This window comes from Equus asinus, chromosome 20 (assembly GCF_041296235.1).
Source record: "Equus asinus isolate D_3611 breed Donkey chromosome 20, EquAss-T2T_v2, whole genome shotgun sequence".
Classification (NCBI taxonomy): domain Eukaryota; kingdom Metazoa; phylum Chordata; class Mammalia; order Perissodactyla; family Equidae; genus Equus; species Equus asinus.
Window position 1 is genome coordinate 25,866,256 of NC_091809.1, and position 24,801 is coordinate 25,891,056.

General features: G+C 42.4%; 1 protein-coding gene across 3 annotated transcripts; it reads left to right on the forward strand.

Annotated features, from left to right (window-relative positions):
* The first annotated feature begins 917 nt into the window (after positions 1-917).
* On the forward strand, positions 918-23,156 carry LOC123278742 (zinc finger protein 709-like). Of its 3 annotated transcripts, XM_070492157.1 has the most exons (5): positions 925-1,039; positions 1,732-1,852; positions 18,861-18,987; positions 19,198-19,258; positions 19,647-23,156. In XM_070492157.1, exons 3-5 carry the CDS (start codon positions 18,900-18,902, stop codon positions 21,124-21,126), a joined length of 1,629 nt encoding a protein of 542 aa, XP_070348258.1. In that variant the 5' UTR covers positions 925-1,039; positions 1,732-1,852; positions 18,861-18,899; the 3' UTR covers positions 21,127-23,156. The 3 variants fall into 3 exon arrangements, with proteins under 3 accessions (XP_044608368.2, XP_070348259.1, XP_070348258.1); XM_044752433.2 differs by lacking the exon at positions 1,732-1,852 and having other exon boundaries at positions 918-1,039; XM_070492158.1 differs by lacking the exons at positions 1,732-1,852; positions 18,861-18,987 and having other exon boundaries at positions 923-1,039.
* The last annotated feature ends 1,645 nt before the right edge of the window (positions 23,157-24,801 follow it).

Genomic DNA, 24,801 nt, shown 5'->3' on the forward strand with positions numbered 1-24,801 from the left:
ACTCCACTCATAGGTGGAAATTAGTATATTGAGAAGGAGATCTGATCGGTGGTTACCAGGGAAAAGGGGGGGGTGGGGGGAGGGTACGGAGGGGGAAGTGGTGTACCCACAATATGACTAACAAAAATGTACAACTGAAATTTCAAAAGGTTGTAATCTATCATAACATTAATAAAAAAAAAAAAGAAAACTGTTCAAATAAGTGGATAAATGCATTGAGTTTTGCAATGCAAATGAGTTTTGCAATCTAATCTTTTAAGCCTATGAATATTTTCCATGTACATCCCACATTTACATAATCTTTTCTGGTTTTTTGTTCTATCAGTCCAAACAGGAATTGAATTACCTTAGGGATATTATAGCCTTCACACTTCAAAGTTCTCTCAGGATACATTAAAAAAATGATCTAATATAAATTTCCCTCCAGGGTAAAACATACACCTGAGAATTGAATGAACACGCCTCACACCATGTGTTTAGAGTGCGAGGAGACCTTGCGCCCAGCTGGGGCTGCGGTTCCAATGTCCCATCAGAGCCAAGGTTTGTGAGGCCATAGGATTCCTTAAAGTCTGATCTGAGGGGGTGGGGAAGCGCTGGGTGGAAGACGCAACACTGTCAACAGTCAGAGATCAAAGTGGAGTCAGATTAATCATTACACACCATGAGGTGACTTTTGAGTGTCTGTGTTTGCAAAGGTTTACAGTTCCTCGAGTGGCCTCACAGCACCGCGTTTCAATGGAAAAGTCCCCGGAGAGGACAAGGTACAGCGCCAGGTCAGCTCAGACACAGGATCTCCATCCTGCTGTCACTCCCGAGTGAGGGGGCGGGGTCTTTTGAAATGTCCAATCAGGGTTGGTTCCCGGGCAGGTGGGCGGGGCGACGTCCGCAACCACCCCCGACTTCCTGTCATTCCGCAGTCTTTCCGATGGCGGGTCGCTTCTCGTAAGGACGCCACGTTGCTCCGCCGCGGATTCCGTGGCGCTGTGACCTGTACCGAGTCGTGGGGAGGACGCCGGGGGCCCCACGAGCCTCAGCAATGGTGAGAGTTCAGCCCCGGAGGAGGAGGGGCTGGTGGGAAGCGGCGGGGCGGGCCCGGCCTCCCGCGGTCCCCTCCGGGGTCTGCGGCCCCGAGTCCGCGGTGGCGGCGCTCGGCCCTCAGGCCCCTCCGGCCGCAGCGTGGGGGCGGGGCCGGCAGCCGGGCCCCGGGCGTCCTGTGGTCCCTGCGCGCGGCGACTTGGGCCGGAGCGTCTCTGGGCCGCTGTGCGCCCGCAGCCCCGCGTGTCCCAGACGGTGCGGGGCCCGCGGGAGGGCCCGCAGGACAGTCGGGCCTCGGGCTCCGGGGTCCGTGCGCGGAGGGGCTGCGGTCTGTGGGTCCCCAGGGCCTCCTTTCTCCTCGGAGGGGACCCGTTTTCTCCTGAGTTTTCTAAGTGTTTGGGGAGCAGGGTCTCCAATCCGCGACCCTGTCCCCCCAGCTCTTCCAGGACCGACAGTAAATCCCTAAATTTCCAGATCCCTCCTCGCGTTCCCGAACGCCAACTTCCGGTTCCTGATTCCCCGCATCATTATCAACCACAAACAGACCCAATATTTTAGTTGTTTATCACCTTTCCGTAGTCAGTGGGCGGCTCTTTTAAGAGGGTTTATTCCTCGTTCGTGGATGTTTTTCTTGAGAGAAAGTAGCGCATCCCCCCGTTAGGCGCGTGGTGCGAGCTCCTCCCGCCTCTCCTCCAGGCTGCGACCTGGGCGCGGACGCGCAGCTGGCAGTCCTTCGCTGCAGGTTCCTCTTGAGAAACTTCTCCGGGCGATCTGTCCTGTCAGTGCTGCCCCTCCCTGGGGTTGTCACCTTGAAAAGGTATATTCACTTAAATTTAGTCTCAGTTTGCCATGAATAAAAATTTATTTAATGAATACAGCTTGGAAGACGATATAAAATATCTCCAAAGTGGCAGAAAGAGGTAAATTTCAGAAGAAAAATCATATTCCAGTTTTACATTCCACGATTTAAACATTGTTTTTCTTTTTTCCTCCCCTGAGTGTGACAGTAACATTCTGAGGACTGTTCTTTTATTTTCGGTGAGTTCAAATGGATTTCTAGGGTTTAGACTTGCAGACCTGCAGTGTTCAAGTAAGATTAATAATTTATAAAGAAATTTCTTGTCATAGAAATAACAATTAACATCTTTTTTTCCCACAATGCAATACATTCTTGTGGGGTTTTTTGTTGAGCCAGCAAAGTGCCATGCAATTGTCTTCCCTCATTTCCACATCAACACTGGTTTGAGTGTTATAGTTGGATTGTTCAACCACTGGGTTTGTGTATTTAAAATATGAGTGATGGTCCAGAAAAACTCCAGTGGGGACAGAGGCCTGAGGGCAGTGAGTCTAAGCTAAGGACCCCTTGGGCCTGCAGATGGAAGGCCTTGAAGGCCCAGTTGTCCTTCCTGGGGAGCCTCCCCCTGCAGGTGTCCTACTGCTCAAACCCCCATGGAAGGAGCCTTTATCCTGAGAGGAGCTGCAGAGCCCTGGAAAGCTGGGGGTGCACGTGCTCATGGGGTGGGGAGTGACGCCCTTTCTGAGGTTGTCACTGTGGATTCCTTGGGCCTGTTTCTAGACATAGTTGGAGTTTTGCATCCACAGTGTAGGTGCACTCAGAGTAATTTGTTTACACTGAGAAAGTCTGTGAGAGTCAGGAGCTCTGTGTCCTGGATGAGGGCCCATTAATCTGGGGTCCATTTGGGTCAGAACCTTAAACTGGATCCAGCCAAGTTTCCTCACTGTGAGAATGGAGCCTGAGAGAGGAAGCATGTGCACTGTTCCCTGGGGAGAGGAGGGTGTGTGGGGCTCCCAGAGCTCCTTCCTGTGGCTGCTCACGTGCCCTCCCCTCCTTCTCCAGGGCCAGACCCCCTCCAGGGCTCTGTCTCCACCAGGAGAGTCAGGAACGTGGGACCTTCTGACCGTGGCTTTCCTTCTGTCCTGTGGGAAGCAGGCTGCTCATCTACGCTGATTCCAGTGTTTGTGTTTCTTCCCTTTGGATTCCTTTCTCCATGGACTAGTGCAGCCCTTTGGCTGTAGTTTCCCTTAGTACTTGGGCCCTGAGACTGTAAGTTGATGGAGAGATAGGAGGTGAGCAAAGCAAGAAAATTCTGGAAACAAATAGAATTTCTATTCCATTTAGGCCAGAGAACCTCAAGATGTGAGATGAATGTTTTGAAGTTCTCAGGTGCATGTGTCATTTTTTGATCAGTTTTTGTATGTACATATTCCTAGAGAACAAACGAAGTTAAAAGGCTAAAGCAATGAAATGCCTGTTTTGATTGACTTGAGGGACTCTTCTGAAAGCTTATGTAAATCTTCCAAAATCCTCCTGTATTTAAGTGGCAAACCTCAAACCCCTATTGCATTATAATATCCTGCTTATTCCTGGAAACACCCCAGTGGGAGAGGGCCCGGAAACCTGGATGCTGCATGTCCTTATATCTAGAAAGACATTTAAATATTTTCGTTTTCAATAATTTACACTTTTGTAACTGATAATGTTTAAAGGAATTAAATGTTAGAATGGTTTCCTATGTACAAAAGTTTAAATAAAAGACTGTTAAATAGTAAAATACAGTATACTTAAAGTTCTCTGTTTATTTGAAATAAATGTGTAAGATTCATTGCCTCATATATCCTGGTCCCCTCCAGCACTGGTACTCCAGCCACCCTCAAGTACAGTTTTGGTTATTTTTGAGTCTCCTGTTAGTGTTTCTTTATAAATTGATCGAGAATGCATGTTTTTCTTACCCACTTTGTCCTTGTAGTGAGCAGTCAGACTCCACATTTTTGGGTGACTGCTCACAGCTTAAGCCTCACTCACCCTCTTCCCCTTGTGCCCCGACCTGGACAAGCTGAGGAGGAAGCCTGGGTGCTCTCTCCTCTAGAGCAGGCAGGAGATTCCCGCCACCCCAGCCCCTGCCTGTGTGCAGAGCTCTTGCCCCGGCCCCACTCCCAGCCCCAGTGAAGCCCCAGGCCAGGCTCCATTCCTTGCTTTCTGAGTCCTTTCAGAGCTGCTTGAGAGGCTGGCCCTGCCCTCCCCTCAGACCTCTATGATGTGAGTCCTAAGCCTTGTCCTACTCTGTGTGTGTGTGCCATCCTGGCATCAGTCCCAACAAGGGAACCACCTCTCTGCAGGTGACCATGACAGTTGGTGCCCTGAGCAGCATGTCCAGACATGACCCCCACCCGTGGGTCTGTCTTCTCTCTCTCTATTTTTTTCCTGAGGAAGATTAGCCCTGAGCTAACATCCGTGCCCATCTTCCTCTACTCTATATATGGGACGCCTGCCACAGCATGGTTACATAAGTGATGTGTGGGTCCACTCTTGGCTTCCGAACCGCACTCGGCTTCCGAACTGGTGAATCCCTGGCCGCTGAAGTGGAACGTGCGAACTTAACTGCTGTGCCACCGGCCGGCCACAAAGGGTCTGTCTTCTCTTGCTCTGACTTGCTCCCCTGCTCTGCTGCCTGGTGGTGGCATGCACTGTGGGCTGCTGCTTGCTGGGAGCTCGTGCTGGGAGCTGTGTTGCTCGGTGTTGCTTTGTTGATCCACCAACCTCAGTTCTAGGTTCAGCTGAGCAGAGTTGGCAGTTTTGAAAATTCGTAGGCATTTGGGAGCAGAGTTATGGGATTGGGTCCTCCTTAAAGCCGTTGTGGGTCAATGTCTTTGCTGGAATTTGTCTGTGACAGAGGCTGGGTTGGCCCTAACACACCCTGGAGTTGGGGCACAGGCAGGCCCATTGCAGGGTCGCTCCTGAAACAGCTGTCATTTAAAAAGAGAGAAGTGAGGAGGAAGGATACAGTAAAGTACTGAAACAACGGTCCACAGTTTGCCCCGTTGATAGTCAAAAATATACTGTCAGAGTCTATGGAACAAAACAGAGAAAGGTACACTGCTTGGATTTTGGGCCTCTACACCCTGGGTTCTGAATGAATTTTGCTCTCTGATGTGATGCACTAATTCAGAAACCTTCAAGCAGTTAACCAATACCTGGTCTCAAATGACGTTTACACCTGGGATCCCATTAAACGTAAGTAACGTGCCCCTGCTGATCTTAGGGGCATTAATGCATATAGGACAAATAGGACAAAGGTTTCTCCTTAACCATCAGAAGCACGATTTTGCCTAAACTCTCCATGGTCATAATACGCATTGTCCTGAAATATCCCATAGTGAGCTGGGAAGCTCTGATCCAATTATTCAAGAATTAAAATTATATGAAGTCTTTGCCACTTACAAATTGGCTTGAGAAAATGGAAGCCCAGGGACCTTCCCCCACAAAGAAAGTAGTTAACGTGGCCCAATGTAAATTTCCCAGGGCCTGGAAGGATTGAGAAGGGTAGAGGAAACCTGGTTAGTGAGGGGCTGATTATTCCTAGCGTGCTTTTAACAGCCCAATTTGTCCTGTCGTTAAACCTGGAGAGAATGAATGACCCCTCAGAGTGGTTCACCTCAACTGGAGACTGGGGCTGCACCACACAGACCTCTGTCCCCAGTCCCCACAGTGTGGAAATTACTGACCACAGCCAATCAGCAAGTGATCAATATCCTGCTGTCACAGATTTGGCTGAGTCTGTTCTGTCCAGTCCTGTGTCCACAGCCTCTCAGCTGCACTTGGCCTTCCCCTCTGAAGGGACATGATGCCCCTTTACTGGGTTGTCCTCATGGATCTTCCACAGCTGTGCCCTCCCACAACCACCGCAGGCGGGGTCTGAACTGCATCCTGGTGTGTCCAAGAACACATGGACGATGTTACATTAATGACACATCCTCTGAGGACATTCAGGACATGCAAATATTGAAAAAGGGAGCTCAGAAAAGTGGATGGGACATTGCCACACATATAATATGAGGCCCTGACAACTTTGTTAAATTTCTGGAAATTATTTGATAAGCAGAGACCCGCTCCCTCCCTGACACTATGAAGAAACAGCAGTTGTCCCTCAGCACCCACCGCATCTACTAGGTTCTTTTGTTGTTCTAGAGATAACATTTTTGTGTAGAGATTTTACTTGAACTTATTTGTGCTGTTAATTGCAAATCAGCCCGCCAGAATGGGCACCAGTACCACAAAACACTGGAGACTCTTTAAATTGCCGTACAACAGGCAGTCCTGACGGTGCCCTCAGAGTCTCCTGCACTGGAGAGGCTTCAGCAAAAGAGCCGCAGTGACCTCTACTCACCGGGTGATCCTGGCAGTACATGGCTCTGAGCATGGGACCACCTAGCCAGCAGTCCATTTTGACTTGCAGCCTGGAAACAGCACCCCAGGGGCTCAGCATGGCTCTGGAGACCCCCTTAAGACACCATGGGGCCAAACCTGCGGTTTCTACGATATCCTGCCTATGGGAGTAGGTGGCCTTCCATGTCCTCAGTCCATTGCCAGGTGCCATGGTGCTAAAGGAGGTCACCCCTTTCCCAGATCCCCAGGCTGCCTGGGGAGCTCCTTAGGACTCCCGGAGTGAAAACCGATGGGCATTTCATAGACTTTAGGGATGACATCACCACATATGTTCATGATGGAGCTCAGGTAGAGTTGCTGGCTTTCATGTCTTAATTGGGACATCTCTGATGAAGGACCAAACCCAAGGGTCATCACAGTGACCATACATCAAGCAGTCATCCTAGTGCTGACCAACACTTGTCCCCACGTGCACGTGTTTACGGCTCCTGAGTGATTCTCTAAGAGTTGCCCCTTTGTGGTAAAAGAACTCTGGGAATCTCTTGCTTCATTTGTCCTCAATATAAATCATAGTAACACTTGTCTCTGCATAGAATAGGCCACAAAAAAGGCCTTTTTATCCACTGGAGTTGAGACACTACTGATAGAAACGGAGGTTCTCATTTCACGTCTCAGAACATACGGTGCTGGGCTCTTAACAAGGCACTCAGAGGAAGTTTCTCCTCTCTTCCAAGCCTCAGGCTGCAGGCCTCATAGAGCACCATAATGGCTTGTTGAAATAAGGTCAAATTAATTGAATGAAAGATGGCCTGTTTTTGTCATCAGTCAGTCATCAGGGATGAATATTAGCACATCTTTCTTCATCTTTTTTTTCCTAGTAGGGTTTAGCTCTTTTTTAAGAGCAGTTAGGTTTAGAGAAACCTTGATCAGAAACTGCAGAGACTTCCGCCATAACCCACTGCCTCCACACAGTTTGCCCTGTGTTGTGTGTCTTGTGTTACTGTGGTACCCGTTACTGTGGTTCCATCCGATGAGCCAGTTTTGATTCACAGAAGTCCATAAGCTTCAGTAGGTTGACTCTTTGTGTTGTATAGTCTCTGGTCTTCGGCTAATGTGAATTGACGTGACTCCATCATTTCTGTATCATATGCGATAGTCCCCCCTTCTCCTCGGGATACATTCCAAGACCCCCAGTAGATGCCTGAAACTGGGTCGGGTAGTACAGAGCCCCATGTGTACTATGTTTTTTCCTGTCCATACGCACCTATGGGGAAACACGTTGCAGTCAATTGGAACACATTTTCTGTTCATGTCTTCCACCCACAAATTTAGTGCCTCATCTTAACTGAGCACTTACCATGCTCTGTAGCCGTAACTTTTGTAGATGAAGGAACAACAGCAAAACCAGCATGAATTTCTTTTTCCTTCACAATTTTATGTATAGAAGATTCATTCTTACCATAGATCTTCCAACTTCAGCATACATTTTTTTTCCTGTTTTTAAGTTGAGAACTGTCCACCTTTTCCTTAAAGGAAATACTTTACAGCTTCTCTTTGGTTTATTTGAATTGCCAGCATCACTAAATTTGCACTTTGGGGCCATTATCAAGTAAAATAAGGGTTAGTTGAACACAAGCATTGTGACACTGCGACAGTCAGTCTGATAACCAAGGTGGCTGCTAAGTGACTGGCGGGCAGGTGGCATGTACAGCGTGGATGTGTCCGACAAAGGGATGAGTCACGTCCTGGTCGGGACGGAGCAGGATGGTGCCGGATTACATCATGCTGCTTAGAATGGCATGCAATTTAAAACTCATGAATTGTTTATTTCTGGAATTTTCCATTTAATATTTTTGGATCTCACTTGACTGTGGGTAACTGAAACCACGGAGTGTGAAACCATGAATAAGGGGGGACTACTGTGGAACATGTGCACTGTCCTAAGAAGCTCCTGTGCTCCACCTGTTCATCCTCCCTCCTCCCACCCCACATCGCTGGAGACCAAGAACCTTTTCCCGCATACTTGGAATCACACAGCGTAGCCTTGTCCTGTTGGCTGCTTTCACTTAGCAATATGATTTTAAGGTTTCTCCATAGCATTTTGGCTTCATAATCTCATTTCTTTTCATCTCTGAAGAATATTTCGTCCTATGATGTACCAGTGATTTTTTATTCATTTGTGTATAAGACATATATGGTTACATTTAATTCTTGGCAGTTATACATAAATCTCTCCAAAATGTTCACATGCAGGATTTTTTGTGGATGTAAGTTTTCAACTCATTTGGGTAAACTTGAAGAAGCATGATTGCTCCATCGTATGGGAAGAGCAGGCTTAGTTTGAAGAAACTGACTTTCTTCCAAAGTAGGGATCCCATTCTCCATTCCCACTGGCAATGGATGCGGGTTTTTCTTGCCCTCCGTCTTTGCCATTGTTTGGTATTCTCAGTGTCGTGAATTTCAGCCATTGTAAAGAGTGTGTGGTGATATTTCATTCTTCTTCTATTTGCAGTTCCCTGATGATATACAATTTTGAGGACCTTTTCATGTGCTTATTTACCATCTGTATATCATCATTAAAGTGTGTGTTTAGATCTTTTGCCCATTTTTAATTGGGTTGTTTATTGTAATTTTGTTGAGTTTTAAGAATTCTTTGGATGTTTTGGGTCCTAGTCCTTTGTCAGATAAGTGATTTCCAAAGATTGCCTGCCAGTCTATGGCTTGTTTCTAAATTCTCTTAACACTGTTCCACTGAGCAGCAAGTTTTCATTTTAATGTAGTCAGACCTGTCGTTTTTTCTTTCTTGGACCTTGCCTGTGTTGTTCCATCTCAAAATTAATGACCAAAACCCAGGTCACCTAGACTTTTGCCTGTGTTATCTTCTAGAAGTTTTGTAGTTTTGCATTTTATACTAAATCTATGATCCACTTTGTTAATTTATGTGAAAGGTGTGAAATCTGTGTGTAGATTTTTTTTTGCTTTTAGATGTCCGGTTTTCCCTACACTATTTTTTGTAAATAGTTTCCCATTCACTATGTTCCCCATTGACTTCCCTTTGGTCCTTTGTCAAAGGTCAGTATATTTGCGTGGATTTATAGAGCATAGTGGACTTTTGTATATTAACCTTTTATCCTTCATCCTTTCTCTAATGTCTTATTTGTTTAGGAGGTTTTCGTTGTTATTTGGGATTCTTTGAGATTTTCTTTGTAGACAATCTTGTCATATGCCACAAAAACATTTTTATTTCTTGTTTCCCAATTTCTATACTTCTTGTCTTCTTTTCCTATCTAATTGCATTGGCTAGTTATTCCAGTACAATGTTGACTAGGAGTGGTGAGACGGGACATGCTTGCTGTCTTCCTGATGTTACTGGAAAGCATCTAGTTCCTTCAGTGTAGTGCACTAACATTAAACAGGAGCCCAGTTGATGTAGAGGGAGGTGTGGGCAGAGTGATTGTGGCCAGTCCAGTGATTGGGTCTCAATCTTTAAGTGAGGCTGTGTCCCTGGGCTTGACTTTCTGTGATATAATAAGAAAGATATTTGACCTTTGTTCTCAGGTCCTAGCAAAAATCTCCTGAATCCCTTGGAATTACTTGAGTAATAAGTGTGATAGAGTGTCTTTTTTTTGTTTGGCAACAAAAAACATCTGTTGCCAATCTTCTTCTTTTTGCTTGAGGAAAATTGTTGCTGAGCTAACATCTGTGCCAACCTTTCTCTGTTTTGTGTGTGGGACAATGCTACAGCATGGCTTGATGGGTGGTGTGTAGGTCTACACTGGGATCTGAACCCACAAATTCTGGGCCACTGAAGCAGAGTGCGAGAACTTAACCACTACACCAGTGCGCTGGCCCTGAGTGTCTTTTGTTTAGATGAGACAACTCTTGGCCAGCTCCTGGATAGCTTCAGAATAGGAGTTGGACACCAGAACCACCGAGCTTTGATTAGAGACGTGGAACTCTCAGCCTCAGCTCCCAGCCTCTGGGGAACGGAGAGGGGCTGGAGACTGAGTTAATCACCAGTGGCTAATTATTTAATAAATTGTGCCCATGTAGTGAAACCTGCATCAGAAACGTTAAAGACAGAATTCAGAGGGTGTCAGGGTTGGTGAACACATCTAGCCGCTGGGAGGGTAACATATCTAGAGAGCAGAGGTGCCCTACGTCCACCACCCTCACCCCTACCCTTGGCCTACTTTGCCCCATGCCTCTATTCCATGTAGCTGTTCCTGAACTGTATCCTTTATATTAAACCAAGAATAGCAAGTAAATGGCTTTACTGAGTTCTCGGATTTGTTTTAGCAAATTGCCAAGCCTGACAGGGTGTGGAGAGAATCTGTGAATTTGTAGATGTCTGAGGAGAATTGTTGGTAGCAATGGTGACACCCCATTTGTGGTTGGCATCTGAAGTTGAGGCATTGTGTGCGACTGAGCTCTTCAATTGTACAGTCTGATGGGAACTCTCGGTGGTTAGTGTTAGGATTGAACTGAACTGTTGGACACCTCTTTGATGATGTAGAGTTGGAGAAGTGGCATTGGGACAGACACCACATATTTGTTGTCAGGAGGGGAAAAGCCTGTTATCTTCACAACTGCCCCACTCTTGAAAGCAGAAAAGGCTAGAAGAGATTAAAATTGGCTATTTCCATCCCCCCCAGGTCAGTTAGGCTCTGGGAAAATCCCAGTCAGTTATGCTCTTGTGAAACAGGTTGTTTTGAGGACATGCCTTGTCAAGAAGAACAGAATATTCTGGGCACATTTTTAAATGGCTACTTTTTTGGTCTCTCTTCCTAATTGTATACACAGCGGTTTACCCTGTGCCTTCAGTTCTCTGAATGAAGAGTTGATGATTTTAAGTTTCTTGGCTTTTTTCTTCTGAGGAGTGGAAGCTGGTTTCTAAGCTCCTTACATGCCAGACCAGAGGCCAGAAGTGTCTGACTCCTTTTTTTGATGTTTGACTGCCAAGAGAGCTTTAAATCTTCATCCCCTTGTGCCCCACATCTGTACACAGTGAAAAGAAAGCCTGGGTGCTCCTTCTTCTAGTTATGGCAAGTGATTCATCCACAGAAGGCCCTGCCCTGGTACCTGAACTTTCACCCTAGCCCACCCCCTCACCTCTCCTGGGAAACACCCAGGCAGTCTCCTCTCCTTGCTCTCTCAAGCCATTTCCCACCTGCTTGAGAGGCCTGCCCTCCCCTCCCCTGACAGTTTCATTATGGAAGTAATACACCTTTTCATATCTTCTAGGCATGTGTGTTTTGTCATCGTAGACATCTGAATCAGATCATGGGTTGCAGTCCACCTGCCTGTGCAAGGTGACCATAACTGTTATACAGTAGATAATGATAATGGTTATTGATATATGTTTTGGAATACTCTTTGTGGTTCTATTGGTAGATCCTCTAGATGTTTTGCTAATAGCATATGCCACCCTTGTATGAGTCTCCAAGCGCAAATACACAATAAATTCTGTGGACATTGTTAAAAAATTGCTGGGCTAGGCCACAAAACAAGTCTCAGTAAATTTAAGAAAATTGAAATAATACCAAGCATCTTTTCTGATCACAAAGGTATGAAACTAGAAATCAACTACAGAAAGACAATCAAATAAGCCACAAATATGTAGAGATTAAACAAAATGCTACTGAACAATGATTGGGTTAATGAAGAAATCAAAAAATATCAGCAGACAAATGAAAATGAAAACACGACATGCCAAAATCTATGTGATACAGCAAAAGTGGTTCTAAGAGGAAAGTTGATAGCAATATAGGCCTACCTCAACAAAGAAGAAAGATCCCCAATAAATAATCTAATAGTGCAGCTAAAGGAACTGGGAAAAGATGAACAAACAAAGCCCAAAATCTGTAGGAGGAGGAAAATAATAAAAACAGAGCAGAAATGCATGAAATAGAGACAAAAAAAAAAAAATCAATGAAACCAAGAGCTGGTTCTTTGAAAAGATAAACAAAATTGGCAAACCCTAGCTAGACTACCAAGAAAAAAGAGAGAAGGCTGAAATAAATTAGAAATGAAAGAGGAGTAATTACAACAGACACCTCAGAAACACAAAAGAGTATAAGAGAATACTACGAAAAGCTATACACCAACAAATTGGATAATCTAGAGAAACAGATAAGTTCTTAGAATCATACAGCCTTCCAAAATGGAATCAAGAGAGAAATAGAGAATTTGAATAGACCAATAAGGAGATTGAAACAGTAATCAGAAACCTCCCCCCAAAAAAGGTCCAGGATCACATGGCTTCCATGGTGAATTCTATGAAACATTCAAAGAAGACTTAATACCTATCCTTCTCAGACTCTTCCAAAAAATTGAAGAGGAGAGGAAGCTTCCTACCTCATTCTACGAAGCCAACATTACCCTGATACCAAAACCAGACAAGGACAACACAAAAAAAGAAAATTACAGGCCAATATCCTGATGAACATTGGTACAAAAATCCTCAAGAAAATACTAGCAAATTCAGTACAACAGTACATTATAAAGATCATACACCATGATCAAGTGGGATTTATTCCAGGGTGGCAGGGATGGTTCAACATCTGCAAATCAATAAACATGATACACCACATTAATAAAATGAATAAAAATCACATGATCAACTCAATAGATGCACAGAAGGCATTTGACAGGATACAGCATCCATTTATGATAAAAACTCTGAATAAAATGGGCATAGAAGCATATGTCGACATAATAAAGGCCATATATGACAAACCCACAGCTAATATTCTCAGTGGAGAAAAACTGAAAGCTCTCCCTGTAAGAACAGGAACCAGACAAGGATGCCCAGTTTCACCACTCTTATTTAACATAGTATTGGACGGCTTAGCCGGAGCAATCAGGCAAGAAAAAAAAAAGGGATCCAAATTGGAAAGGAAGAAGTGAAATTATTACTATTTGAAGATGACATGATACAGAAAACCATAAAGAATCCGCTAAAAAAACTTTTAGAAATAATAAATATGGTCAAGTTACAGGATACAAAGTCCACATCTGAAAATCAGTTGCATCTCTATACACTAACAATGAAGTAGCAGAAAGAGAAATTAAGAATACAATCCCATCTTACAATTGTAACAAAAAGAATAAAATACCTAGGAATAAACTTAACCAAAAAGAGCTGAAAGACCAGTACACGGAAAACTATAATACATCCTTGAGAGAAGTTGAAGAAGACACAAAAAAATGGAAAAATATTCCGTGCTCTTGGATTGGAAGAATTAACATAGTTAAAATGTCCATACTTCCTAAAGCAATCTACAGATTCAAGGCAATCCCTATCAAAGTTCCAACAACAATTTTGACAGAAATGGGACAAAGGATCCTAAAATTTATATCAAACAACAGAATACCCTGAGGAGCCAAAGGAATACTGAGAAAAAAGAACAGCTGGAGGTATCACACTCCCTGACTACAAAATATATGACAAAGCTATAGTAACCACAACAGCATGGTACTGGCACCAAAACAGTCACACAGATCAATGGAACAGAATTGAGAGCCCAGAAAGGAACCCACATATCTATGGACAACTAATTTTTGACAAGGGAGGCAAGAACGTACAATGGAGAAAGCTAAGTCTCTTCAATAAACGGTGTTGGGAAAACTGGACAGCCACATGGCCAAAGAATGAAAGTAGACCATTATCTCACGCCATACACAAAAATTAACTCAAAATGGATTAAAGACTTGAATGTGAGACTGGAACCATGAAACTTCCTGAAGAAAACATAGGCAGTATGCTCTTCGACATTAGTCTTGGCAGCATATTTTCAAGTACCATGTCTGACTGGGCAAGGGACGCAATAGAAAAAATAAGCAAATGGGACTTTTATCAAACTGAAAACCTTCTGCACAGCAAAGGAAACCATCAATAAAATGAAAAGACAACCTAACAACTGGGAGAAGATATTTCCAAACCATGTATCTGATAAGGAGTTAATATCCAAAATATATAAAGAACTCATACATCTCAACAACAAAAAACTGACAACCTAATTAAAAAATGGACAGAAGATCTGAACAGACATTTGTCCAAAGAAGGTATACAGATGGCCAACAGGCATATGAAAACATGTTCAACATCAGTCTCAGGGAAATGCAAATCAGAACTACAGTGAGGTATCACCTCACTCCCGTCAGAATGACTATAATTAACAAGACAGGAAACAATAAGTGTTGGAGAGGATGTGGAGAGAGGGGACCCCTCATACACTGCTGGTGGGAGTGCAAACTGGTGCAGCCACTATGGAAAACAGTATGGAGATTCCTCAAAGAATTAAAATTAGATCTATCCTATGATCCAGCTATTCCACTGCTGCGTATTTATCCAAAGAACTTGAAGACACAAATGCATAAAGATACATGTACCCCTGTGTTCACTGCAGCATTATCCACAATAGCCAAGACCTGGAAGCAACCTAGGTGTCCATGAAGGGACGAATGCATAAGAAGATGTGGTATACGTACACAATGGAATTGCTACTCAGCCATGAGAAATGATGAAATCTGGCCATTTGTGACAACATGGATAGACCCGGAGGGTATTATGCTGAGAGAAATTAGTCAGTGGGAGAAAGTTCCATACTGTATGATCTCACTCATAAGTAGAAGATAAAACCAATGACAAACACACACATAGAAACAGATTGGATTGGGGGTTAGCAGAGTGGAAGGGGGGAGGAAGGAGAGCGAAAGGGGTGATTAGGCACATGCGTGTGGTAATGGATTATATTCAGTCTTTGGGTGGTGAACATGTAATCTACACAGAAATCGAAATGTATAACGATGTACACCTGAAATCTATATAATGTTATAAACCACTCTTACTGCAATAAAAATAGAATAAAACATAAGAAAAAAATTACTGGGCTGTAGCTAGTGATTGGGTTCAAATTTACAGGAAATGGTAATGGAGTGTATCATTGGAGCCCTCCACTATTTGTGCATAATTTATTGATTTGTTGACAATGGTCTTCAATACTTGGGGTTATTAAATTGATGAATTTTTGTTCTAATCACTGTGAAATGGGGACTTGACATTTTATTTGCCTCTTACCTCATTACAAGGTGACGGTCATTTTTCATGCGTGGTATTTCATCTTCTGATGAGTGTTTTGCTTCTTTTACCATTTTAAAATTATGCGTCTGTTCGTGTTTACTCTGCAAACTAACCCTTTTGTACTGCTGATTTTTTCCCTTTTGTTTGTCTAATTACCTTAATTTTAGTATATTTGTCAGTCTCTGGCTTTATGGCTTACTCTTTTTCTTCTATGAGAATTTTCTCCCTATTGTTGTGTCAATGAATCACTTACCTGTGACTTCTGAAGGTGGCCCCGTTTTATCTTTAACATTTAGATCTATGATGAATTGACTATTGTCCATGGAACAGAGGGGAATATAATGCATTTTTCCGCTTAGATCACAGTGTGTCCCTGCCCCGGGTATTAAAGCGCTCATGGTACTTGGCACTGCTCTCCAGTGCCCACTCTGTCCTTCACCGACTTTCCATGTTAAATCCCAACCCACGGAAGACACTTTTCCTTTCCCTTGTTCTGTCTGTCTGTCTGCTAATACTGTATCATGTGGCATCCTGTAGCTTAAAAGTTCTTGATATGTGTTGGGTGGACCGCCACTTTATTCTTCAGAACACTTTGTTCATTTTTTGACAATTGTTCCTCTTATTAGGTTTGGAGGAGTAGTTTTTGTTGACTCCTAAAGAGTGTGTTTTGAGGATTTATAGGATGTTCTAAAGATCTGATTTGGGAGAGGTGACACAGGTTGGTTCTTTCTGAGAAGATGTGCCATCCTTTCACTTACTTTGACATACTACCCCCAATTTAAAAATTTTCCATGAAGGGGGTGGCCCCGTGGGCGAGTGGTTAAGTCCGCACACTCCATGGCAGGTGGCCCAGTGTTTCGTTGGTTTGAATCCTGGGCGTGGATGTGGCACTGCTCATGAAACCATGCTGAGGCAGCGTCCCACATGCCACAACTAGAAGGACCCACAACGAAGAATATACAACTATGTACTGGGGCCTTTGGGGAGAAAAAGGAAAAAAATAAAATCTTTAAAAAAAAATTTCCATGAAGATCATTAAATATCCTTTATTAGTCTTGTTTGGTACTGAATTGAATTTGGTCTGGAGGAAACAAGGAGTCAGCTTCCAAATGTCTCTCATTGTAGTCACATATGCTGGGCTCAGTTCTCCAAGCAACAAAGTTGTGAGTACAGGTGTGGATTATTGTCTCCCAGGGTAGCCCAGTAGAGACTCAGTGGCCAGGGTGTTTTCTGGGGGTTGATCACATAGGCATCCTCTGCCTAACATGTGACAAAATTACAGACTCTCAAAGGGAAATAGGAGTTTACTATAGACCAAATTGTTTGCACAGACACTTTAGACACACTGAGGCCTCTTATCTGTAAGGTTGGCAGAGTCACTCTGAAAATCCCAGTTCGAGGATACCAGCAACAGATGAACTCTGTGAGCCAGAATTTCGAAGGATAACCAGTCTCGAGCCTGCTCGTGTTCACTCTGTTCTGTAAACTAGATAGTGGGGCTTGATTATGATCGAGCTCTACACTTCCGCTGTAGAAAGAGTACAGAAGTTTCCACTTGTCTGTGGTTTTGCTCTCCCCCATTTCAGTTACCCATGGTCAACTGTGGTCCAAAATATTAAATGGAAAATTCCAGAAATAAACAATTGATAAGTTTTAAATTACATGCTGTTCTGAGTAGCCTGATGAACTCTCATGCCGTCATGCTTTGTCCCACCTGGAATGTAAATCATCCCTTTGTCCAGAGTATCCACACTGTATGTGGTACCCACCCATTAGTCACCTGGTATCATCTAAGTCATCAGATTGACCGGCACAGTATTGCAGTGCTTGTGTTCAAGTAACCCTTATTTTACTCTATAGTGGCCCCAAACCACAAGCGTAGGGGTGCTAGCAATTCGGATGTGCCAAAGAGAAGCCATAAAGTGCTTCCTTTAAGTGAAAAGGTGGAAGTTCTCAAATTAATAAAGAAAGGACAAGAATTGTATGCTGAGGTTGCTAACATCTATGGTAACTTTTATCACACTGCATTTTTATGACCTGTTCTATTTTATTATTAGTTATTGTTGTTAGTCTCTACTATGCCTAAGTTGTAAATTATCATATTCATGTATGTATGGGACAAAGCATAGTATGTGTGGGGTTTGGTCCTATCTGCAGTTTCAGGCATCCACTGAGGATCTTAGAACATATCCCCTGGGAACTAGGGGTAGCAGTGTAATGAGGGCTGAGCAGGCAGCGCCTCTTACCCTCTGGACCCACAACAAGAGAGGGGTTCCTATTTTGCTGTTCCTCTCCTGAATAGGTCAATTCCAGCCTCAGAATTGCTATCGGGAACTTTTCTCTGTTTCCTGCACATGGACGTCAGTGGATTATTGATCTCTTTCCGGGACCAGCATTTAGGGGAATTATGCCACTGAGGGGTTCCTATGCTTGGGATGGGCTGTCATGCTGCTGTGCCTCACAGGGGAACTCAGAAAAGAGAAATTGAGAGGCCAGCCTCTAGAGTGGCTGGTTGGGTATTGCTGAAATTAGAGAAAGGAGATTTTATGTTCTTTTGGAGGAAAGCACTGTTGAACTCTTTGTGTAGTTTTAATCATGTGCAAATTCATCATCAAACCATCGTGGACCTCAATGAAATTTCCTGCAAATTCCACGTCTTAACCTGTTCCTCAAGGTCACCAAGGCCCAGGTTACACTATTATGATTCTGCCAGGAAAACCTCTTATGCGAGCTCATCATCAGTGTGCATTCCTATGTGTCTAAAAATTGATGGGAACTAACCGTGAGGCTCATGAGTGGAGGGATTTTGTGCAGGTCTATGTTACATGCCTTCTTCCACATGCCTGAGCTATAGCTTCTGAATAACTTCCTAGCCCCATGAAAGGAGATAGAGAAGAGAAGATAAAATTGAGTCTGTGGAAATATTTTATAAACTAATTATAAATCATTTTCCTCCACAAGAATATTTTCATTCAGCCAGCTGGATGTGACTACTTCTCATGGCCTGGACTAGGTCAGGACAATATGGCCAGCTGGATCTTGTTACAGGTTGGATTTCCACAGGCCTTCTGGTGTCTCCTGTTTGGGGATGGGAATAGAAGAGAAAGCTTGCAGTTCTTTGCTTTGTTTTTATTCACTAAACCCTCATGTAGATGTGACCCTATGCTTTATGCAGTACTGTGTGATATGGTGGGTGTTAAAGAAGGATATGAAGGAGTTTATCTCATGAGGAATTGCAGTGCTTAATATGGTAATATTTATGTCATTTGTATAGCATTTCTTTCTTTTCTCCAAGGGGCTCTCGTATCCTGACACTACAGAGCAATGAAGACTTGAAGTGATCAGAATAAAAATGTACAATAAATTCCATGTGTTCGTGATGCTGTTAAATTTATGAGGAAGTGAGTGTGCCAGAGAATGAGTTCTGAAGACCAGGTTATAGAATAAATATACGGAGACAACAGAGTCATATGTAAACTTCTTATGACTTGAGTATAGCTCCACACTGCTGTTTGTCTCACTCATCCTCCTATATATGTATTTGGGATGTTTTAGGATTCAGTGACCTTTGAGGATGTGAGTGTAAAGTTCACCATGGAAGAGTGGGCTCTGCTGGGTCCATCCCAGAAGAAACTCTACAGAGATGTGATGAAGGAAACCTTCAGGAATCTGGCCTCAATAGGTAGGGATGACAACATTCTTACTTAATTACGTAGTCAGTTAGAAAACTAGTGTTGCTTGCTTATCAGTGCTGTTTCAGGAGGTGAAATGTAGAAAGGGAATAGATTGTAAATAAACTAGGCATGGTCACAGCTCATCATCGACCTAGAATCTAACGATTTTTCTATAGTCTTTTACAATTTCCGATGACTTTTCCTGGTCTGCATTTTAGGAGGAAAATGGGAAGACCATAACATTGAAGATCACTATGAAAATCACAGGACAGATCTAAGGTGAGTTGCACTCACATGAGAAAGCAATATCCCATGCGAGAATCTTCCTGTGTCATGACATTTTAAAAACAGCATATAGAACAAATCAGCACAGTTTCATATTGATTCATTCCTAGAATATTTTTATCAAAATATTTTTCTCAAATGTGGTAGATAGTGTTTGAAAAGTAGTAGACTTGGAAACACTATTTAGAAACCTCAGTTATGCATATCACTGTTTTGGTAATAGCTACGATGGAGCCCTCTTGCACAGCATTCAACATTCAATCAGAGTGCTGGAATTTACACATTCCTTGATTACAGTAAAAAAGTCATTGTCGTAACTATTGATAGGTATGAAATCATTAGTAAATAAGCCATTAATAGTGTGCTTCTCTTTGTTTTACAGCAGTCATATGCTTGAGAGACTTGTTAAGAGTAAAGAAGGTAGTCAGTATGGGGAAACCTTCAGCCAGATTCCAATTCATAATCAGACAAAGAAAACTCCTATTGGAATAAAGCTTTGTAAATGCAGTTTTTGTGGAGAAGTCTTCATGGATCATTCATCCTTTAGTAGGCACCTGAGATCTCACACTACATCCAAATCATACGTGTATCAGGAATGTGAAGAGAAGCCATATAAATGTCGGGAATGTGGGAAGGCCTTGAAGTATCGCCGATCCATTCGAAGGCATGAAAGGATTCACACTGGAGAGAAACCCTATAGATGTAAGCACTGTGGTAAAGCCCTGAGTTGTTTCAGTTCCTGTCGACTTCATGAAAAATCTCACACAGGAGAGAAACCGTATGAATGTAAGCAATGTGGTAAAGCTTTCAGTTGCCCCACTTACTTTAGAAAACATGAAAGAATTCATACTGGAGAGAAACCATATAAATGTAAGCAATGTGATAAAGCCTTCAGTTGTCTCACATCTTTTCGAAGTCATGAAAGGGGACACAGTGGAGAAAAGCCTTATGAATGTATGAAATGTGGTAAAGCCTTCGGTTGTCCAAATAACTTTCAAAAACATAAAAGAGTTCATACTGGAGAGAAACCCTATAAATGTAAGCAATGTGGTAAAGCCTTCCTTTGGCCAAGTTATGTTCGAAAACATGAAAGAGTTCATAATGGAGAGAAACCCTATAACTGTAGGCCATGTGGTAAAGCATTTAGTTGTCGCAAATCCGTTCAAATTCATGAAAGGAGACACAGTGGAGAAAAGCCTTATGAATGTAAAAAATGTGGAAAATCCCTCAGTTCTCTCACCAGCCTTGAAAGACATGTGATGAAGCACACTGGAGATGGACCTTATAAATGTAAGGACTGTGGGAAAGTCTTTAATTGTCCCAATTACTTACAATGTCATGAAAGCACACACAGTGGAGAAAAGCCCTATGAATGTAAGGGATGTGGTAAAGGCTTCATTACTCCCAGGTCCCTTGAAAATCATGAAAGAATTCATACTAGGAAAAAACCTCATAAATGTAAGGAATGTGGCAAAGCCTTCAGTTTTCCCTGTTCCCTTCAAAAACATGAAAGAAGTCATACTGGGGAAAAGCCATATGAATGTAAGCAATGTGGTAAAACCTTTGCCTATCTCAGTTCCATTCAGAAACATGAAAGAACTCATAGTGGAGAGAAACCCTATGAATGTAAGGAATGTGGGAAAGCCTTCGTTTATCTCTCATATGTTCAAAGACACATGATAACGCACACTGGAGATGGACCTTATAAATGTAAGGAATGTGGGAAAGCCTTTGATTGTCCCAGTTCATTACGAAAACATGAAAGAAGTCATACTGGAGAGAAACCCTATCAGTGTAGAAGCTGTGGTAAAGCCTTCACTCGTCCCAGTTCTTTACAAAATCATGAAAGAACTCATACCTGAAAGTCTATGAACATAAGGAATGGGGGAAAGCCTTCTTTGTTGCACAAACTTTCATGGACACATGAAACATTAAGTATGCACACTGGAGAGAAACTATAAATGTAAAGAATGTGGGAAGGCCTTCAGCTGTCTCATTTCTTTGGGAACCATGAAAAGACTCATAGTAGAATTCTCCTGAATGTAAACAATGTAGGAAAACTTTCACTTGCCCCACAAAACCATGCTAGAATGTGCAGTGGATACATACTATATGACTAAAAAATAGAGAAACTTTGTAATTTCAGCAAGTACTTTTTGAGTAGTATTGAAAACTGTACTGGCAAGAAATCATATTAATATAAGTAAAGGCATACCTTGTTTTATTGCACTTCACTTTATTGTGCTTTTGAGGTACTTTTTTTTTTTTTTTTTTACAAATTGCAGATTTTGGCAGCCCCACATTGAGCAAATAAGTGTCACTTATCCAACAGCATTTGCTCACTTTGTGTCTTGGTGTCACGTTTGGGGAATTCTCGGACTTTTTCATTATTAGTCTATTATGGTAATCTGTGGTCAGTGATCTTTGATGTTACCATTGTAATTGTTTATGTGATTGGGGCCCCACACACCATGCCAGTATAAGATAGCAAGCTTAAGCAATAGCATGTGATCTGACTGCTCCACTGACTGGCCATTCCCCCATCTCTCTCTCCGTCTCCTAGGGCCTCTCTATTCCCTGAGACACCATAGTGAAATTAGGCCAATTAATAACCGTACAGTGGCGTAAGGGTTTAAGTAAAAGGCAGAGTCACAAATCTCTCACTTTAAGTCAAGTTAGAAATGATTAAGTTTAGTGAGGTAGGCACGTTGAAAACCAAAACAGGCTGAAACTTAGCCCTCTTGTGCCAGTTAGTCAAGTTGTGAATGCAAAGGAAAAGTTCTTGAAGGAAACTTGAAGTGCTGCTGTAGTGAACACATGAATGATAAAGTGAACTGGCCTTATTGCTGATACGGGGAAGGTTTTAGTGGTCTGGATAGAAGATCAAACCAGTCACAATATTCCCTTAAGCCAAAGCCTAATCCAGAGCAAGACCCTATTTTAAGCCCACTGTTGAGAGCTACTACTCAGAAAAAGATTCCTTTCAAAATATTACTGCTCATTGATAGTGCACCTTGTCACCCAGGAGCTCTGGTGGAGATGTACAATGAGATTACTGTTGTCTGCTCAGGCAGCCTCCATTCTGCAGCCCGTGGATCATGGAGAAATTTTGACTTTCAAGTCTTATTATTTAAGAAAGACATTTTGTAAGGCTGTATCTGCCATAGATAGTGATTCTTCTGATGGATCTGGGAAAAGTTAATTGAAATCCTTGCCTTCTGGAAAGGGTTCACAATGATATATGACTACGAACATTTATGATTCATGGGAAGAGGTCAAAATATCAACATTAACATGAGTTTGGAAGAAGTTGATTCCAACCCTCGTTCAGAGATTCGAGATTTCAACAGAGGAAGTAACTGCAGGTGTGATGGAAATAGCAAGACAACTTGAAGTAGAAATGGTGCCTGAAGATGTGCCTGAGTTGGTGCAGTCTCATGAACAAACTTTAACAAATGAGGAATTGCTTCTTATGGATGACCCGAGAAAGTGGTTTCTTGAGATGGAATCTACTCCTGGTGAAGATGCTGTGAAGATTGTTGAAATTATGAGAAAGGATTTAGAATATGACATAAACTTAGTTGATGAAGCAGTGGCAGAGTTTGAGAGAACTAACTGGAATTTTGAAGGAAGTTCTGTGGGTGAAATGTTATCAAACAGCATTACATGCTACAGAGAAATCATTCATGAAAGGGAGAGCCCATCGATGTGGGAGACTTCATTGTTGTGTTAATTTAAGACATTTCTGTGGCCATCCCAGGCTTCAGTGACCATCACCCTGATTAGTCAGCATTGAGGCAAGACCCTCCATCTGCAAAAAGATTAGGATTCACTTAAGGCTGAGGTGATGGTTAGCATTTCTTAGCAATAAAGTATTTTTAATAAAATTTTAGGTATGTGCATTGATTTTTTTAATACATAGCGCTGTTGCACACTTAATAGACTATAGCGTAAACATTTATATGCACTTGGAAACCACAGAATTCGTGTGACTCACTTTATTATGTTTGCTTTATTGTGGTGGTCTGACACTGAGCCCACAATATGTGACGGTATGCCTGTGATACGGGTAAGCCTGGTGCAAATTAATTCATGTAGAGTACTCTCAAAACTTCACAACGTGGAAGAAGTGTTATAATTATTCTAATATGGCCTTTCTCAGTGACTCCTTTTTCAAGTGAGTCTCTGTAGTGTGGAGTTCTACTTACTTTTGCAAGTAAATATTGGAGTGAGATACTCTGTATGTATTCCTTAAGCCAGAGTTCTTAAATGTAATAGGTAATTTTTTTTCCCTTTAGTCAGTAAAATTTTTGTGTTTGTATTTTGAAGTCTGTTGGCTTCATGGCTGAATTGAAGTGTATTTCTAATATGCAAATAGGTTTAGTTTTTATATAATTTTGTAATTAATTTGTTAAGGAAAGAAACATTGAAAAATTACACTTTGGTATTTGTTGGTTGTTTCCTACTGATCTCCTGTGGCCAGTCCTGGATAAGCCTTACCCATTATATGCATATATATATATATATATTCCACCTTTTGTTCTTAGAGAAATCTTCGATTTCATTGGCCTGAAGAGCCTTATTCCATTTTTCTTGCCAATAAACATTTTCTATATATTTGCAAGTATGCAAAGTTCATCATATAGTCTCACGTGAACTATTATTTTTATCTTTTGTCCTTTGCTCTTTGTCACTGCTTCTGGCTGGGATTTGGGCTATAGAGTTTGCATTAAGAAGAGAGACCTGTGATAGGACAATAAAATCTAGAGTCGGAGATGATTCTTCTTGACTGTGTTATGTCGACGTGAGTAGTGTTGTGAACTACATTTTCTAGAATCTATTATCCTTGTGGTTCTGTGAATTCATCAAAACAGGAAATTTGGAATGCAGACATGAAATGGGATTAGGCAAGTTTTGGAGCCATCTGTATAGATAGAAGACAGACAGAAGCCAAGGGCCTTCTCAGACTTGTCCTTCCAGTCTGTTTTCCTCATTCTTGCCCTGCTAATCAAGAATATCCTCAAAACCAGGACGGTTTCATTTCCATTTGACCCAAGCTGTAGGCTTCTACAGTTGCCTCCAAAATCCAACATGAAGGATCCAGCCCAGGTTGGACTTGTCTGCATCCCCTCGTGTCTACCAGGCAACAAATTTAGACTGTCGTGATTGAGAAGATTCTCTGTAGCACTACTCCCCTCTTCTCTAGATGTATTCCTATGAAGTCTGATTTGTATAGTAGACATCTTGTCCTGTTAATACTGCTAGTGACCATGTGTTACTGATTCCACTATGACAATAACATTGGTGCTGTCAAAAAAAGTTTGAGAGTTTGTTCCTTCAGTGAAGTGTGCAGTGACTGCTCTGACTAAGTGCTTGCATGTGAGAATTGGCATCGTCCTCATGTCAGGCAGATTCTGGATGTTTCCTGTTGCTTATAGTTGAGTGTAGTCCCTCAATGTTTTCAGTTACTTTTGTATGTGATTCAAAGTATGTGCATTTTTTCTCTAATGAATGCTTCTGTAGTTTTTTCTTAGAAA

Bases quoted from the DNA above. Each gene is read 5' to 3' on its own strand.
- LOC123278742 (XM_044752433.2), top strand. The intron at 18,988-19,197 runs GTAGGGATGACA...TCTGCATTTTAG, and splicing joins CAGGAATCTGGCCTCAATAG to GAGGAAAATGGGAAGACCAT. The intron at 19,259-19,646 runs GTGAGTTGCACT...TTTGTTTTACAG, and splicing joins AATCACAGGACAGATCTAAG to CAGTCATATGCTTGAGAGAC.